A 19,426-nucleotide genomic window follows, 5' to 3' on the forward strand; every position below is an offset into this window, starting at 1 on the left:
TTTAACAAAGGATGATGATTTTGAAGCTGAAGTCTCATTTTAACACCGGGACTCGGATGTGTTGGATCAGATAAATGACTGTACTGACTCTTGATGAGCTCATTCTAAATGTTAGTTTATCTGCAGGATGTCGTAGGTTGTCTTTCAGATGTTGTGAGGTGGAAGAACAGGCACATCTGTTTACACAAAGAAAATGAAATGGAAATGTTGGAGGAAAATAAAGTTCGGAAATAAACAAACAGACTAAAACTTGACTTAACTTGGTGTCCTTCAGTCATGCCGACACACCACATTTTCAGCTGGCAGCAGGAACATCCTCATTTGATTTTGTCTAATGTGGTAACTCAATATATAGATTTGATTTCGGCATCCACTTCCAAAACAAGCTAAATGCTGTTGTTGTTGTGCCTCTGGAAATGGAAAGTATCTGCAGAACAACTTGAAACGAGGTATTTGCTAAATATTTGAACAATTAACGCGTTTGACTTTGATTTTAAATGGACACACATACACCTACTCCTTGATCTTCAGCCTTTAAGTCTGTGCCAGACTGTTTAGCAGATTAGATTTTGGCATTAGTTTTACAAAGCCCTGGTACTGCTGCTTCAATGCTTCCCTTTGTGAGGCTGACCCTGTGCGTCCTCTCATTCCGATGGAGAGTGCAGTGATAATTTTATCCAAATAATAAAGACGTGACTCTGCGTGTAGCTCCGTGACTTCATCGCCAGTGAACATAGCCCTCTTTCTACCAAGGTTCAGGTTGGTACGTTACCCAATAATTCCCTTGTACAATATTGAGAAGGGAGCCAAAAAGAATTGACCAATACTGTCCCACTTTTTGGCACTCCCCTGGTGGGGTACCAAGCATAGTGGTAGAGCTCCTAAACACACCGTATTCTGTGGATTGGACAGAGATTCATCACTTCTGTCAGATGGTAGGGAAAAACACAAACCCTAACCCTTTTACCAATATCTTTTTTATTTCTTATCCAAACTACGTCAAAGTCAGCGCTGCACACACCAGTGTCCTTAGTAAGTCACCAGCCAAGTTTGAAACCTGTCAAGTGACCCGTTGGATAGTTATGCGATTGGACATTCAGACAGATGTTCCTTGCATTTATAAATGTCAGCACTACGTTACCAAGTATTAACTGTGTCATGTTCTTCTTTTCTGTGTATTTATTGGCGGGCTACACTGTTGTGCTGTTATGACACTGCGCTATTTACATAGCTGACGCAGCCATCGCCATCTGGCCCACACGCGCCCCCCGTGGTGGAAACGGAAGTTCAGGGTCACATCGTTGGGATCGTGGGTGTGTATCAAGCCATACCACACTGTGGCGAGCTGAACTGAACCGCATTGTACCGCTTGGTGGAAAGGAGGCATAAGGTGGCAAGAATGGTCGACCTTGTTAGCGTCACGGCTAATTGCAAAATTCACAGCTTTGGTTGGAATGTCAAAAGCCAGTTGAGGTATTATCATGTAACTGGATCCAAATAGTTGAGATGTTACTTCTCTGAGCAGAATAACCTTGTGCTAAACTTGGAAGTAGCAAATATCAAAGAGCACCAGGACCATATTAACTCAAGATCCCAGCTGACTTGCTTGATTGAGCCTCTATGGGACGAAAACGGCTCATAGAGTCTCTGTGACCCCTGACCTGGCCCCTCTGAAAACCTAACAACGACCCCCTTTTTCTCCCCCATCTTTCACACACACTCAGTACACATGCTTTCTAACAAGAACATGTGCTTTCTAACTTGTCCAGCCACCCCTGACGACTGGCTTGTTTGTTTTTGTGGAGGTATTTACACTCCGGTGGTCCCCTGAGGACTGAACTCCCCATCACTGGTGAGACTCCAGGGGTTTTGTTTGGCATTGGTGGTGGTGGTTATGAGGGGGAGGGGGGGGTTGTAGGATATATTTACAGCTCAGTACAGCCTCTTAGTTTTTGAGCAACGGTGGAGTTGTTATTACTTGGATGCTAAGAGTTGAGCAACGCCAACCGCACGTTATCAGAGGTTGCCAGTCGGTCCATGGCGCCCGCTATAGCAGCTGCATGCAGACTTTTGCACGTACGATGATTCGAGTGACCCTGGCTTTCTGTAAATTGCAGGAAATTACAAGGAAATTGCAGTTTTATTGGATTATCTTCGAGAGCAAAGTGTATTCTTAATCTCAGTGTGCGCCGAAATTGAAAAGGTTTGTACAGCCTGAGGTCATAATTAAGCTCGAATTAAAACGGTTTAATAAAAGTTGGCCACATCTTCGGGGAGAGCTATACTTTTTAATTAAAATCAGAAAACCACCCTTTTTCAAAATAGCCCTCTCTTTTAACCACCGTGCACTGCTGGCTCAGTGAAAACTGCAAACAATGAGCACTTTGTTAATATCTAGGCATAGCTAAGTTGAGGGCATGGGGGGGGGGTTAGGAAAAGCTTACCGAAGGGGGAACCGGATCCACTCACCATTTTTCTCACCGAAGCCCGACGCAGCCAGAGGTTGAATGTGCATCAGAGATGTAAGGGTTTTAAGTATGACCAATCTGCAGTCAGGGCTAAGGTATGCAGAGATGGTATAGAATTACACAATACCGTTTATAGCGACGCTGTAAAGCCATGCATCTGTGGCTGCATCGGAAGCATTATTTTTGATACTCAAAAGCACCCAATCTAATTTATCTGTCCCCACTGCCACAATATTAACGCTGCTAAACTGGTGATTTCTCATTAACATTTAATTTTGTGCCAAAGTGGCACAAGTACACGATCGGTTTGCACGTTTAGCTTCAACTTCCCTCAACTGTTGCCGTCATTCAGTGAGAAAAGTCTTAAAAGCATGGAAAATTAGGCTGATTTATAGTTCCCAGAAACAAACTTCACATTTGAAAAAGTATTTAACTGTTACGTTGTTCAGATCTGATGGCTTCTCCCTCTCCAGGGGTCATAAATCGTGTCCTCAATTCTTTCTCCTTACTCTTTACATTCGCCTTTTGACTTCAGGGCCAAACTATATTGCATTTTTTTGGTCATCATATGCGAGTACTTCTGTAGTCTTTGTTTAATAACTACTGGCATTTCCTGTATCGCGAGATTCACTGTTATGAGAAATAATTGCCATCAGTGACCATGAACCATCAAATGGTGAATGTGCCAACAACATAAAATCCCAAAAAAAGGGGATGCTTCTAAATTATGTGCTGACCTAAGCCTTGGGGCAGGATCATCTCCTTGGGGGGAAAAGTCTGGGTTTAGCTGAGCCCAAGATTTGGAAAAGCTGATTCATGATTGATGAACAGACGGATGAGCTGTACCACAGAGAAACATCTTGTGAATGGTTGCAGCTGAACTCCAGGAGTCAGGAAGGTTTTTAGGTAATGCATAAAAGCCTTCTTTATGATCCTGCAGTAGCGATGATTTTGGTAAAAGACCGGTCAAGGAACATTGGGCTCAATGTGATTTGTATAAGAGCAGGACGTTTTGCATTGAATATTGAATCATAATTAATGTGATAATATTGTATCTGTTCTGTTTCAGGGAGCGGAGCCACAGCTGTGGTCCAAGCAGCCTACTGCGTACCACGCAAAGAGAAGGTGGCCATCAAACGCATCAACTTAGAGAAGTGCCAAACCAGCATGGACGAGCTCCTGGTAAGAAAATGCCGCTACATTAAGGATTCCTTACTTCTCCTGTTTGATTAAAGGAAGCTTCTCGTTTCCCCAATATCATCTTTCATTGAAGCTTTCACCTCTCTGTTCTGTTCAGTGTGGAAGTGAGACAAGTCATTGCCACCTCTGCTTTTCATTTACTGGTTTCCTCCGAAAGCCTCCATCCAATCAGGCCTGTCACTTTCAAACGCTGCTCTGGTTGTATTTTGAAAGACAGACCCATTGCCAGGAAACCATTAGACCACCATGCGACGTCTTCCCGAGGGCTCCATTGTGTCTTTATCATCCCGATGCAATCGCGCCGCGTGGCTCAGCACATCGCTTTCTGTATGATGTGGTTTCTGATTTAGCTCGAGAAGTGGAAGGATTACATGGGAGTTGCCCTGCAGATAGAGATGATCATGTGCTTGTTTGTGGCCTGCGCTCTAACTTTGCAGATCCTCTAGTATGATATGTTGGATGGTTGTCAACCCATCTTGTTTTAATTGGTTGGGTTTAGTTTTTATTGTATAGCTTTGAATGAGAAAATCTAGGACCGAGTTGTGTTTTGTCACTTAGTTCTGATCTGGACACCAGGAAATCACTTGTTATGAACCGAGACCGCAAGCTTGATTGATGGTTTTTCCAATCCTCTCCCCCCCTTAGTTGTCATCCAGAAGTCTGGAAACTAAATATTGTGTAAGACTGTATGTGTGTGTGCATGGAAGAGATCGTGATATGGAGATTGCTGGCAGGTTTCTCACTACACACTGGTAACATTAAACTGCGGAGGAACGCCACCTCCCCGCGTTATTTGCAGGATGAATCAGGAGAATGTTGCTCCAGGATTCTCAGAGCAGGCGGTCACATGGACTTCAGTGAGGTTAAATTTCCTGCCTGTCCCCCCACACCCCCCCACACCACCACCACCACCACCACCACCACCACCTCAAAACCAATTCCACAGCCTGCTGAGTACCCGCTTAAATGGCGAGGAAGCATTAAATTGAACTTGGATTGCTTCTTTAAGGAAGCAGCTTAAAAAGCCTGCATGTCTTTATCCCTACCTGTGAAATTATTCAGTGTCAGAGAGCGAGAACCTGTCACATACAGTATTTGAGTGTGCATTTGTCACTGTAGTGAAACAGTCACTCAAAGGTGGGTTGGTGCTTTTGAGTGACTCAGGCCAGATAAGATGAGGAGAGATTGAAACTGCCTTGATCCACTTGTACAGCAATAAAAGTGTCAGAGCTATTGTTTTTGATCGTGTTCCTCATATTTAGTTCACTACATTGTCCTGACCGATACGCTAGGGTTCAAAAGTTTGTGGTCACTTAGAAATGCCCTTATTTTTGAAGGTAAAGCACTTTTTTCCCCAACGAATATCACATTAAATGAATCATAAATACACTCTATACATTGTTAATGTGGTAAACGACTATTCTAGCTGCAAACATCTGGTTTTACTGGAATATGTACATAGGTGTATAGAGGCCCATTTCCAGTGTTCATTGTGTTTGCTAATCGCGTTAGAATGCTATTGGATGATTAGAAAACCCTTGTGCAATGATGTTAGCACAGCTGAAAACAGTTTTGTTGGTTCTTTCTAATCTTGTCAATGTCTTGACTATATTTTCTATCCATTTTGCAACTCTTTTGATGAATAAAAGTGTGACTTTTAATGGAAAACACAACAAAATGTGTATAGGTGAGCCCAAACTTTTGAACAGTAGAAGTGTTCAAGTGAACTTCACATTTTCTGACACAGGAAGTGAATCAGAGCTGTGCATGCGTTTCCTCACCTTTTCAGTAAGTTTCCCCATCAGCTGCAGATCAGCAGCTTCTCTGTTCCTCAGTCATGTGTGTGTGTGTGTGTGTGTGTGTGTGTGTGTGAGGCTCTGAGTAGCTGACGGTGACGCAACCTTGCTTCTATAGTGGCTTCTGTGTGTGCGTTTGTCGTCAGTGTGATTGGGTGGCACCAGTTTGTGACCCTGCACTGGTTTCAGTCCGTGACAATAGGTCATTTATTTCTTTATTTTTTTTGGGGTTCAGTTTCAATGTCCTCGGACAAACAGAAAGCTGAAGAGATCAAGCCAAATATAGGACAATACAATCGTCACAGACTTGTCTATTTCCTTGTCTATAACCTGATGTCAATGTAAACGTACAGGCCCATCAGACCCCTGTTCGTCAGCGTCGGTTCATTTTCTATGAAATGAGCCGTAGCAGATGTCGCGGACGTCTTTTTTATAAAAACAGGAATCTTGAGTTGTCATGTTGGTGAGATTTCAGTCAAAGGTCACAGTGTGATTTCCATTAGGGAGAGAGAGAGAGAAAAACAGTTTGATTAGATTGGAACGTTGCAAGGAAACAGAGGCGGTCTGATGTTATTTATTTTGTGCCTGTTGCTGCCCGTCCTTCACAGAAATATAAAAGGAAGCCATGTTTTCACTTAAAAGAGTTTATTCTTGAATATTTAACATCATAAAGAGGAGATATATTTATTGTAATATTATATTTCTTGGCACTTTATCAGTCAATAATTTAATCCTTTAAGTATTTTATTTACTTATGATAACAATAACGACAATCAATATATATATATATATATATATATATATATATATATTATTATTATTTTAATTAGACCCTACAGTATTTCAGATACAGAGTGCATAATTAACCCAAACCGCCACATTAAATGTTAGTGGGTTGATGCATTTTTCAATGAGATATAGTGACCTAAAGTGTGGTGGGCACAATGGTTGAGTAGTACCTTAAAGGGTTAAACAACAACAATAATAATAATTCATTCATTTCAAGCACAAGCGTTTCCAAAAAAAAAAGAATAGAAGATCCCACATTATGATATTTAAATGTGAACTACTCCTTCTAACAGATGGCCGAGCGCCAACTCGTAAAACAAGTGCAAAGAAAGTAAGAATATACTATGCTAATAGCGTGCGGCTCTTCTAACACAGATGGCCATTATCACAATGTGTTTTACAATCATGACTCATGCGCGTTAAGTGCCTCATATGCAGAATTAAATTGAGAGATGTATTGCTGTGATGTAAGTCAAGGAGTGTGTGTGCCATTATTCTGCACGATGCACCTTTTTACTGGAATTCATTTCACAAAGAAAGGCTTATAGCTAATGTTGTGCAGTAGGGCTGCACCGATTAATCAATGAATTTATCTTAAAGTGTTTTTTTTAGTAATTAAAACAAGTTTTTTAGCTTCTTAAGTGTGAATATTTTCTGGTATCTTTGTCGACCAAACAAGACATTTGAGAACGTCGTCATTTCTCGGTTTTGCTAAACACTGATCGACAATTTCGGACATTTTACGAATCAAACTTTTGTGTCTCTATTTTGCAGATAATGCTGACGTATGTCAAATGTCCTGCAAAAGTATTTTCTCAAAGCAACATTTCATCAAACGTCAAAGGTCACACACCAGAGGCGACCGCCGCAGATGAAAGCATGAAAGCACAACAATGGGAACATTTCCAGTGTCTTTGCTCCCGCATTGGTTTGCAGTGACCTAATCCCTACAACAAAGACACTCTCAGAGTCTCACATTGTCTGGCTGGAAAAGATGGGAAAACCTTTCCAGAGCGACGGTATCCTCCCTGTTATCCAATTGTTTTTCTTCTCTGGGGTTACTCTGGCCCACAGCGCCGAGGGTGACCCGCCTCTTCCACTGCGCTGAGAACAGAGTTAGCAGCCAACACGTCGTATCATTGTAGTGGATCTCGCTCAGCCTGTAGTACCCAGAGAAATAAACGATAGGAGAGACGGCCCGTGGGGCTTGCCGTCTGGCCCAACAGACTGGAAATGATGAGATTGTTTGATAATTAAAAACAACGTTAGTTCACAGGCAGGGCATCGGTATCAAACTTCAGTGCTTTTGTGGTGTCACAATTCTAAAATCAAATAATCGATTATCTATTAATCGGTTTGAAGCTTTTTTCCGTCATTGAAACAAGATTTCTGATTGTTTTAGCTTCTTAAATGTGAATATTGTCTTTGTTTCTTGGCTCCACATAACAAAGAAATAATTTTGGCTTGTGGACCAAAACAAGACATTGGAGAACATTGTCATTTTCAGGTTTGAAAAACACTGATCAAGGTTTTTTAATGTTTTCTGACATTTTATGGACCAAACGATTTCATCGAGGAAAATAATCGGCAGATTAATCGATTACGAAAATAATCGTTAGTTGCAGCTCTAGTTTTCTCTAGTTTGGTAAAAGCAGGGATGAGCTCATTCCCCAATGGAGAGGAGCAACATTAGTCCTTATGGAGACCAAAACCAGGGTTAAGTTTAATGCTAAGATGTGAGCTGTGGTTAGCTTCAGGTTAGGTATTAACTGGTTAAGGTTAGGGTTTAGGCTCTACGGAAATGAATGCAAGTCAATGCAGGGTCTTAAGAAGAATAGCTGTGCAAACCCAGCCCTGGTAGTATGTGGTATTTCTCAGACTTTATCTGTGACACTATTATCCTATTTGTTTTTTTGTTCATTCAAACATGTCTGAACTTGTCATGGTCTAGTTGTCAGTGTTTGTGTCTTTTAACCACTGCCTGTATCCTCCCTTTTGTGTCAAGTGCCTTCTACAGTACATGCCGCCGTGTTATGTCACCTGCCTCTTCTTGGCAGAGGCGGTCGATGAAGCCTGCGCGCGCTCAATAGTGATGACTCTGCAGCTGAGGCACGCTGCAGCTAATGCACTTTGTGTGAGCTAAGCATTTATAGCTCATGGGACCACAGGCTTTTGGTTGCTTACTGTTTGACTCACGAGCGTCTATTGATTGATGTCTTCAACGAAAATGTTTTCCGCTTGAGTGTTTAAGTTCTTTTAGTTGACGGGCTTGACGTGCACTTGTTGTATTGCCGCAATGACGGCATTAATTAGCACAAATTATGGAGCGGGGAATATGATTATTTGCGGTTAACCCACAGTCAGATGAGGTCATCAATCAACTGCATCAAGGATTCAGAGACTGAGAAGGGTTGAAACAAGGGTTCACCCCAATATTTACATTTAAATATTGTTTAAAAGAATGGATATTTGCTAAATTGGTTCCATTTGCAGGTGGCAGACTCGGTAGAAAAAGGGTTGCTGGTTGTGGTTGTGTTTCATGTACAGGACTTAAAAAATACTAAAGTGGCTGTCTATTAGAGCTGAAACAATTCATCGATTACTAAATTAATTGCCAATTATTTTGATAATCGATGAATCGGTTTGAAGCTTTGTTCATGATTAAAACAAGATTTTCTGATTGTTTTAGCTTCTTAAATGTGAATATTTTCTTTGTTTCTTGGCTCCATATAACAAAGAAATCATTAAAACTGAATCATTTTTGGTTTGTGGACAAAAACAAGACCGAGATGTTCGAGAACATCGTTATTTCCAAGTCTGACATACTCTGATCAACGTTTTTTTTATGGACATTTTATGGACCAAACTATTAATTGATTAATCGAGAAAATAATGGATAGATTAATCGATTGCGAAAATGTTGTCTTTTTATTTGAGGCTTTTCTGCGGCCTAAACCGCCTTCTGATTTGTCAAAGTCTCCCAGGCCCGTAAGCCTCTAATTTCCTAATTCTAATTTAAAGCACCGTTTACTGCATTAATATCTATCCCCATGATACTCAACTTTTGATAATAACCTTATTATTTCATAATGAATTATGACAGTTCAGTCAAGTATTGAGTTGCAGGAACCCGAAAGCAGACAATACACTATGAGAATCTGTTCTCCCTACTCCAAGCTTGATTTTTCCCTTTTCCTTGCGAGTTTATCCTCAAATGACCACGGGTCTGGTATTGCTGAAGTGATGAATTCTTTGCCAGCATTACCTCAGCTCTCCTGCTTTCACAGCACACACACACACACACACACAAACACACACACAGAGCGAGAGAGCATCCCTTTGAGAGCTACATACCAGCAGTTGTGTGCATATTGGATATGCATTACGTCGACCTAATCTATTTGTCTACTGACTATCGATGTCATTAAGATATTAAGTATCACTATAAATTTCAAAAATAGCTGCAAAGTCAGAGCAGCGCTAGTTTATTGTCACTGCATTGAGTTTATTCTCTCCAGGCTTTTCTCAACACCTAGCCAGACACTTGTTTATATTCAGTGAAAATGAAATTATTATGCCGGTTGCGTTGTGCGTTTCACGCCTCATCTCATTTCCCAAGCTCTTCCATTTTTCAGCATCTGAAGCTAATTTAGTGACGAGTGTGATCAATGAAAATGCAATCGAGCTTGATGTAAAGTTAACACAGACTGCAGGTGCTTTGCACCAATCTGATTAACTCGTGCTTTTTTCCTCCCTCTAACAGAAAGAGATCCAGGCCATGAGCCAGTGTCACCACCCCAACATCGTGTCCTATTACACCTCGTTTGTGGTAAAGGATGAACTCTGGCTGGTCATGAAGCTGCTCAGCGGTGGTACGTAAATACTCTTATTTGTTGTCTTGATTCTTGACAGACGAGGGTTTAATCACATGCTAATAAAAACAAAATAATACAAAGAGTCATCAGAGAAGAATCAGGGAGGCTGATGTGGGTCCAGGATGTTCTGGTCAGACCCCCTCGTGATGAGTTATGGACATCAGGAGGAGCCGGTCCACTTGCTATCGATGATGTTAAGTGTGATTGCAGGGAAGGCGACAGCGCCGATCCCTCACTGTGTCCCGTGCGAGCGTCTGCTCTTTCCGGGGCTTTAACATAGTAGAGTGCAGGAGTTAATGACAGGGCAGAGGTAATAACAGCCCACAGGCTGGCGTCATGGCATCCATCTGGTAGTGCTGCAATTAACAAGTGAGAGGAGCACGATGAGGAGGCCTCAGTGGAGGTAAAAGACCTCCGAAAATGCAACGGTTGCACCTCCTTCTGATTGTGTTGTTCATTTCAACAGTATTGTTGTAGATTACGATATCTGTGGCCAGATATTTGACATGAGCTGTCACGATTAATCGATTATTAAAGCTCCTATAGAGTGGTCCTATCGCACATACATGTGAGTTATGGAGGTCTACTTACATACATAAACTTGTTTTTATGGTCAAAAACCTCCTAGATGCCGTAAATGAGCCGATAGAAATCTCTCCTCACCGAAGCTCTCTTCAGTCACGCTGTTTCAGACTGAAATCTCACCCCCAGAAGACAGAACTGTGTTGTGATTGGCCAGCCAACTTCAAAAAAATAGATTTTTGAAGTTTGTGAATCGATTCAGAATCGTGGATGATTAGAATCGTGATTCCTATGTGAATCGATTCCCCCCCCCCCACCCCTACCTGGAAGTGACCCAATTAGCACGTCAGCTCTCAGAAGTGCAGCTCCCCCTCTGGAACGGTGGATGCACTGCGACTCATTATCACAACATTATTTTAACAAGGTTTAAAAATGGCTTAGTCACCCGCCGCAGTCCCTTTTACGAAAACATCATCTCCATACACAGAGGCAAAAAAATAATAATTTGCATCCAGTGCATGCTGTTTTTTGGTCTCTCACAGTTAATTAAACAAGCACAAGTGTACACGGATACAACCACACACTTTGCGCTCTGATTTTACTCACCCATGTCATCAGGGCCTCCGTCTCTGTGTAAACACCCGTCCCACTGCAGTGAGTGCGCAGGTGGCATGCCTCTCTCTCGGTACACTGAAGTCACAAGCTGCTTGGCAGCCACCTTGCAGCTGGGCCCAGGACACGGTGCCCGCCCAGCGACGCTTGAGCGAGCAGCGAGCCGCGCAGCAGGAGTGGACACCGCTTAAGATGGCCTCCGTCTTCCCCCTCTTATCCTAGTGTAAACAGAGGCCCTTGATGTCGAGTTTTATTGTGTGGAGTAATTGAATGATGGCCATGGTAACGTCTGGCGTGCAGACAAAAGCCCAAATGAGGTCAGGTTTATAGACCATCACGCCACAGGGCAGAGTTTACCAGCCCTGAAGAAGGCCAGCTCCACTCTGGTTTGATGGAGCGTAAGAAACCCTTCCGCACTGCGACTGGTATCTTGTGCTTTCACCAGCTCACCGGCCAACGTGACTAAGGCCCTGACATTTATACAGTGATAAGTTTTGTACATAAAGTGCCAACCCGTGAGGCAGCAGTGTAATTAATGTCTGCAGGTCTCATTCTTTAACGATGACCCATCAGAGCCGCTATAGAGAGCCGAGTCTTCCCAAAGCCGTCTTTTGAACAGTTGCGTCTCATGAAAGACCATGTGTCACTCAGCGAGTAACAAACATATGAGATGACGCCTCTGTTTTTGTACCACTTCTCGGTCTTATGTCACTTCAGAATGTTGGTATTTCCCCCGGCTGTTTTACCGGCTTATGGCACTTACTAATGGTATGTTCCATTGGCAGACGCCACGGTTCACTAGCACATTATTAGCAAGGCAGAGGTTCATGTACCCCAGGGTGGACTTCCACACGTGTCTGATTTATGTCTAAATAATGTGTGTACATATATCTATATATATATATTCCATTGGTAGGGTTGGGTTTCTGAAACACATTTAATGTGATTTGGAATCATTTGCTTTGTGCAGTTGTTTATCGCTAAAGATAAAGTAGCGGATAAAGCGCAGTCAATACCTGTCTGAAGTTGAGCTACAGACAATGACTCTTGGTGGCCGAGCTTTGATGATGTACCCTCCTTTTGCTACACCTTCCAGACTTGCCAACCCTTGCTTTAAGCATCTATGGGGTGTGATGGAGTAATTGTCCTTGGAGGCCCTGATTATTTACAGGATTTGAAAGATCTAATGCTTGGTCACTGATAGGGTTAGATCTGTCAGTGTGGTATGACATAATTGCATTACCAAGTGCTAATATTATTGCTGGGTCCCAAATATTCCAGTGTCTTTGACTTAACATCACGTGCTGTTCTGTTGTTCACCCTGCCGAGTAAGTCTTGGTCTTTGATCAACCCTTTCAAGGCCAAACCTGTAGAGCTGAGCTCTTGCACGCTGTAGGCACGGCACTTTTCAGGAAATTCCTGTTCTGAATGTGACATGTGAACGACTGTTTCATTAGTGCGCCGCGTAGCCCCGTCTCTGGCGGACTTTGCGTTGGAGCGAGACGTCCACCGAGACCCAGCAGGGAGAGATTATGAGTCATGCCAACGCGAGCGGAGGAATGTCTTTCCCAGGAGATTTACAGTACGTGCAGTCTTTCCTGACCTGCAGTCTCTGCTGCTGAGCACTTACTCTGTCGTGTTTGGAGCCGGGTGATTTGTCACAAAACTGACGGGAAGTTTTGATGGTTTCCTCGAATCAATACCGTGAAATTCTATCGTGTGGAATTACCTTTGCTTTCACTTCTGTTTAAATGTACCTTCCTTAAAAGAGTTATTAACATATTTAAGGTTTCGACGAACACAATAATACCTCTTCACACCACCCATGTCTGGTCACAGCCACTCCCATGCCCCGCCCTCTGTTTTCCACCTCCTTCTTTGCTTGGCCTTCCCCCATCATCCTTTAGCACAGTTGGCAACAGCTCTCATCATCACCTCCTACCTCATTCTTTCTTTGCTCCCCCAGTCTGGACCAGGAAAATCAAATCAAATACTTTTACAGGTGATTTTATACACGTTAATGGTGTTATTGAGGAATCCCGAGAAAGAGCGCTTAATCTGGCACTCGTTTCAAAGAACGATTTGACATTTACTTGCTCCACAGCAGTCTGCTGTCAAGACTGCATTTATCTCCTCTCACTCTAAGCCTTGAACTATCGCCGTTCAAACCGGAGTCAACAGGTGTCACTTGCCGTACACTTCAGTCTCTCGCATGCAAAGTGAACCTCTGGATTGTTAACATGTCAGTCGGTTGTCGGCGCGTTGAAATAAAAGCCTAATGAGGCGTGAAGAGCTCAATCAGGCGAATTTGAAAGAGGCTGACAAGGCTGGCATTTAGTGATCCTCCAAAGCCTGCATCATGCTGAGTGTGTGTGTGTGTGTGTGTGTGTGTCATCTTAAAGGAGCCTCATCAGTGTATAATTTGAAGTAAATGATAAATGGTTGCTTTCACCTTTTTTTACCAGTATTTTTCTAGCCTCTTTAAATAGTAGTTTACCTTTTTAATAGTGGTAGACTGATAAGCTGATTATTACTTGGAAACTTGGAACAATCTTTCTCTCTCGGACGCCATTGCTCACTGTAGCCAAAAGCACAACAACCTTGCGTAGCGACCCCTACTGATCGGGCGGGAAATTGCAGTGCGTATGAAGGCTTGAGGGGTCTCCGTGGTTATGCAGTCGGATAACGCATTACGTGGCCTTAAGTGAGCAAGAATAAGGTCCAACACATTAGCCACTTCAACACTTCATCCTCTAATCACTTCATTTGTTGGTCCATTAGGACTGCAGCTCCCGTGTAATTGGGACGTGGGCTCTTTTTGACTGGCTTTCTCATCGTCGCCTGTCACTTCTTGTCACTTCTTCTCCTCCCGCCGGCAATCTCAGACAAGCAGGTGAACATCAGAAGCGAAATCGAGCTCGCCTTCGCTCATTGAGCTTCAAAGCGCTGTCACATCATCAGAGAGCCGAGGCTACACGCTGTCCTCCAGCTTCTTCCCAGCGTTCACTCATTCACAGATGCATCACTATCTCTCTCGCATGCTGCTTTTCCTGCCTTGTCTCCTCTTTGAACAGGTTTGTCTCCTGTCTTCGTCCTCGCTGCTGAATCACATTTTTTCGACTGGCGCTGCATGAAGAACTCGTTGAACCCACCGTCTCTCTCCCTTCCTTCTCTGCCTCGCTCTCTCTCTCTGCAATAACACTGTCTCGTCTCAGGTGGCCTCTCTGGGTAATGCACCAAGCGCTCAGCTGAGAGCGCCGTAGGCGAGGATGGTCTGAAGTGAAGAAGCAAATAAATATCTTTACACCCTTAGCTTCTCACGGTTGCTAAAAACGCAATCAATTAAAGTCGTGGAATTTTTACGGTTGGCATTTTCAAGACCTTGAAAAGGCGATTTCCAGCTTTTGTTTACAAGTGCTGTGTGTGTGTTTGAGAGCAACAAGAGAGGAAGGGTCAGATAGACAGCGTGGCAGGCGGCGTGATGTTTGTGCTTGTGTGTCACTGCAGCACAATAAAGCTTGTCAGGCAAGTGGCATTCTATTTGCTTCTCTCCTTTGTCCCCCCCGTTCACCAGTGTCACCCAATCTTCTGTCGTGGCCCAATGCAAATACTGAACCTCTTTTCACACAAGAGATTCTTTATTCTTTGGAAAGTCGCACAAAGGAAATCATACACTGGCAGCGTTTTTTTTAACTTTTTCATGCGTCGCGCTCCTTTGTTCGTCAGGAGGTAGACGGATGAAGACATGGTGACCTGTCTTTTTTCGGACATGACGGTTAACAGACCTGCACAAGTTTTCCATTCACTGACAGTTTGACCATTGACCCCTCACGTAGACCTGCACACTTATCTCTACTGCAGATCTGTACTTCCTTAAGGCCACGTTATACTTCTCAGACTGCGTAACCACGGAGACCCCTCAAGCCTTCATGCTTCTCCGTCATGGTGTGTGTATATATATATACATATAAAAAATATGTCCATACGTTGGGCTCTCCATCAACGCAGTACAAGTACAACGCAGAGCCCAACGGAGAGCCTTGACGTAGGAGTATATATTGGGCTTTAGAAAAGCTTTGAGTTCAGATACACACACACACAGTATACAGTCCAAATATATCTCCTGAGCCCAGTTTGTATTTGTGTGTTTGACTGCAGAGAGAGAGACTGGAACGATGATGTCATCGAGAGTCATATCCCAGTGCGGCACTGTAAACAGCGAATAATGAAATGACTCTGGCCGTCGCCATGGTGACTTTAACTTGCCACATTATCTGATTAACCCAGCTGTGAGCTTCACATCGAAGTGGAATGAATGAAAAAGTTTAAACAAAAAAAAAAAATCCAGAGCTCAAATCCAGTCATCAGATTCACCATCAATGGACCCTGCTCCTAAAACATTGACTGCACAACAAGGACAGCTTTACCCTTTAAAGAGTGTGTGTGTAGTGATGATTGTTCTGATTCCTTCCCTTTGTTGTGCCATGGCCAAACTGAAAGGTTATGATGATGTTTATGGATAAGCGATTTGATGCAGCTGAATCATCAGTTGGGGGGAAAAACATCTTTTATGTCCACATCCATCTAATTTATCCAAACAATGTACGATTATACAGGAATTATCTTGAGCGAATGTCTGCCAATCCACCAGGAAGTATGTGTTTTCATAAAGACGTTTGGTTTAGACGAGGCTAAATGATTGATATTGGCCAGGCTGACTCAAAGTGACTCTCTCAGTGATTTAAAAAATCAAGACCAGAAGCTTAGAGTTTTATTCTGCGTTCACAATCTTGGTGTTTTTTTGTTTTGTTTTTGCCAGGCTCCGTGCTGGACGTGATCAAGCACATCATCTCTCGAGGTGAACACAAGACAGGCGTCCTGGACGAGGCCAGCATAGCCACCGTGTTGAAAGACGTGCTCGAAGGCCTGGAGTATCTGCACAAGAACGGACAGATCCACAGGTAACGGGGCTTGTTGTCCTCCACTCCTAATAAAACTGACACGGTGAAGTACGTGAGGCCTTTTTTTAGGTTTCACCTTCAGCGTTTATGGAGCGGAAATGTATAACTTGTGTGATGTACTAATATTTAGGTCTTCCATCTTTGGTACATTAACATTGCGATTTTATGCCAGTGTCTGTGTATTTTATGTTTGATTTATTTTTGTCAGCATTGCAGTAATAACACAGTGCTGAGGTGCGACCACATGACTCATAGGTTACTGTGTATGATAGATGGCTGTAGATTAAATTTACTTGTGATTAAATCAGAACTATTGACAACACAATGTAGGATTTTGACCCTCAAGTGATGTCTCCAAGATCATTTTGATATTACAACAACTTGTTGTAACCGGACATAATTATGTTAACGGACAATGCTGTTTCCCAACAGTAGGGGGACCCTGAGAGCAATCCTTTAAAGGTGCCATATGTAAGAATGCGGCCGAAAAATGGTTACTACATTCAAATTCAAAATACCGAGGTCTTTTTGGTTTCGTTTTTTTGACGTAACTGGCAACCCGGCAGTTGAGACTCTACTGACTGCAATGATTGGTAGACGGCGGTAGGTGGCGCCACATGCCAAAACATGATTTCAAAACTGTACTGTTGTTGTTGGTGAGTTCAGTTTGTTATATGAACATTATTCCTGAGTCTCTGTGACATATTAGGAGGATTTTATGGCCAGTTGTTTTAGATTTATTACATAATGCATCTTTAAATATCCTTTTATCATACTTTAAATTATGAGAAGAAATGTTTTATTATTTAGTCAATTTGTATTTAGTGCTCGACTATTTTCTATTAGTTTAGACTCGGCCTCGTTGATGGCTCACTGTCATTCTCTTGTGAAATAATTTAAGCCAAAGGTAGATATACATGCAATATGAATGACTTCTGAATTGAAACACATTCAATATTTATTTGCTTGTTTTCTGCTCTCAATTTGCGCACAATTGGCACAAAGAAATGCTGGAACAAAATGTGTAAATCAGGTTTTCTCACCTTGGATCAGCACAACAGGCTCACAGATTGGACCGATGAAACATATGGACCAAACAAGTCCATATGTCATGGAACGATTCCAGTGGCTTTTGAACTTTTAACACTTTTTTTTTTTTTTTTCTTTTAATGAATTCACCCTTTGCCCTTAAGACTTTGATGTTGTCCTTCACAAGGCTACACACACACACACACACTGTTGAGTAGAACGAACCTCAGCAGGTATAAATCAGGGAAATATTTATGGCAGAGTATGGTTGTGAATCCAAGTAGGACACAAATCACCCGAGCACTTTATCCTCCACAGCAGACAGCAGTTGATGTTCAAGGCAAATGAATGTCATTATTCCTGCTGATACCTCCTGTTTCTTGGTGCTTTCTGCTGCACAGTTGTTTTGGTTGCAGTGTCTGAGTCACAACAAAGTTGCCACATCATGGTCTTTCTATTCCCACCTTAGAAGTAGCTTTCTCTTGAATGCCTGTCATAGTGCTTTACGTGATTAGGCTTTAACTATCACAGGAATCTGGGGGTGTTTATTTATAGGCTGCTTCCACTTTCCACCATCTTTTTCAGTGAATTAATTCTAGCTGTGAATAGAGATGTCTCGAGAGGTTTGTTTCCTTTGATCGATTGTCCTGAACTTCTGTTCAAAGTATGTAGAACAAATATTGGCAGTTAATGGACGGGAGCGCCCTGATGTGCGCCTCCATCGTTATGTGGCATCTGTCATTTTGTTTTCCCATTTTCCTTTGACAAAATATGTCTTCCTTCTCCATCAATCTCCAGCAGCCTATGCACATTCATTTATAGATACAGACTGTAGTCTGCAAGTGGTGATTTCAGACAGCCTCTTTCCACTCCACTAAAGGTCAGCAGTATCAGTGAGATCTGTAAAGAGACGAGTGCTGCAGAATTCACCAATTAAGCTGCGACAAGTGCTCCAGAAGAAGAAGAAGCAGCAGCACTAATGATGTTTATGGTTTACCACTAAAGAAGGCTTCTAAATGAAACACATTTATTATCTTTCATTGTTTCAAGAGGTCAATACATAGTGGATTTTTAAATAATGATAGTTTGAAGCACGAATAGCCGATTAATCAGCAGATAGCCTCTTACATTTATGGCAAAAAAACATAAAAAATATTTTTTTTAAGACAATTTGCAATAACATATAAACAATATTATTAAAAAGATTGAAATACCTGACCATTCCATATGTGACACATGTATGTGTGTTTGCAATGTTCCTTGAATGCACCTCTGAGCTCCGTACCCTGTGAACTCCACATTACTCACACGAGCAGTCTGCATTGTTTCATTGGATGGAGATTTAGAACCGTTATTTTTCTGATGAATAACTAGAAGAAAACCATATGTACACTCACTTCATCACCAGCCACGGATGGGTCATCTGATGCCGATAAAATGTCCTAATTGAGCCGCTTAATCGGCTAAATCGATTGGGTCCACCTCTACCTGTTACATAACACAAACCCTCAGCTTTGAGTCTGAAACGGCTGTAAATAGTCTTACCGCATACCACTTCAGAGCTGATAATCTTCAAGAGTTACTTTATGTATATAAGTGGAATGTGTCAATGGCAGGTTTTGCATGCCACAGGAAATGTGTTGCTGAAAGTTCCCCTTCTAAGCCTTTTTCAAGACCGGGATTTAGTCCCCGTTACAATGAACCCAGTCAACACAGTGACTGTAGAAGCCATCACACTACCTCCTCTGTATTTAATATTCATCACTCAGTTTTTCATATGCCTCTTCTTTTTTTTTCTCCCACTGGCAAACAAACAAACACACACACACATAGAGCCTGGAATAGGCTACATGTGTAAATAATGCATTGGTTTTTGGCTTGGTTAAGTGCTGAGCAGCTTTCTCGATAGCATGCCAATGAAGGAAAACACAGAGAGGCTTGATTGAAGACTCGAGGCTTGGAAGAGGGATGTATTGTCATCGGTCATGTAAATGAAGCTGAGAGACAATGATATTATCGGCTCATTAACCTTCTAATTAAAACTGCTTTATCCAAAAGAAACTTTAAATGAGAATTAGAACTAGATAATGAAGAATACACACTATTTATATTACTGTGTTAATTAAAAGTACACGTCTGCCACAGCGTTTTTAAAGTGTCCACTTCCAGCATAT

At 42.3% G+C, this 19,426-nt stretch overlaps 1 protein-coding gene across 2 annotated transcripts in view; it reads left to right on the forward strand.

The window, feature by feature from the left end:
- The window catches only part of oxsr1b (oxidative stress responsive kinase 1b), a 41,210-nt gene that overhangs the window by 4,894 nt on the left and 16,890 nt on the right, over positions 1-19,426 (forward strand). For both annotated transcript variants that reach the window (XM_083901974.1, XM_083901975.1), the window contains exons 2-4: positions 3,538-3,650; positions 10,017-10,125; positions 16,082-16,223. In XM_083901974.1, the coding sequence (XP_083758100.1) occupies positions 3,538-3,650; positions 10,017-10,125; positions 16,082-16,223 (364 nt within the window). The remainder of the gene's footprint in view (positions 1-3,537; positions 3,651-10,016; positions 10,126-16,081; positions 16,224-19,426) is intronic.

The sequence above is a fragment of the Microchirus variegatus genome (assembly GCF_963457635.1).
Source record: "Microchirus variegatus genome assembly, chromosome: 15".
NCBI classification, from domain to species: domain Eukaryota; kingdom Metazoa; phylum Chordata; class Actinopteri; order Pleuronectiformes; family Soleidae; genus Microchirus; species Microchirus variegatus.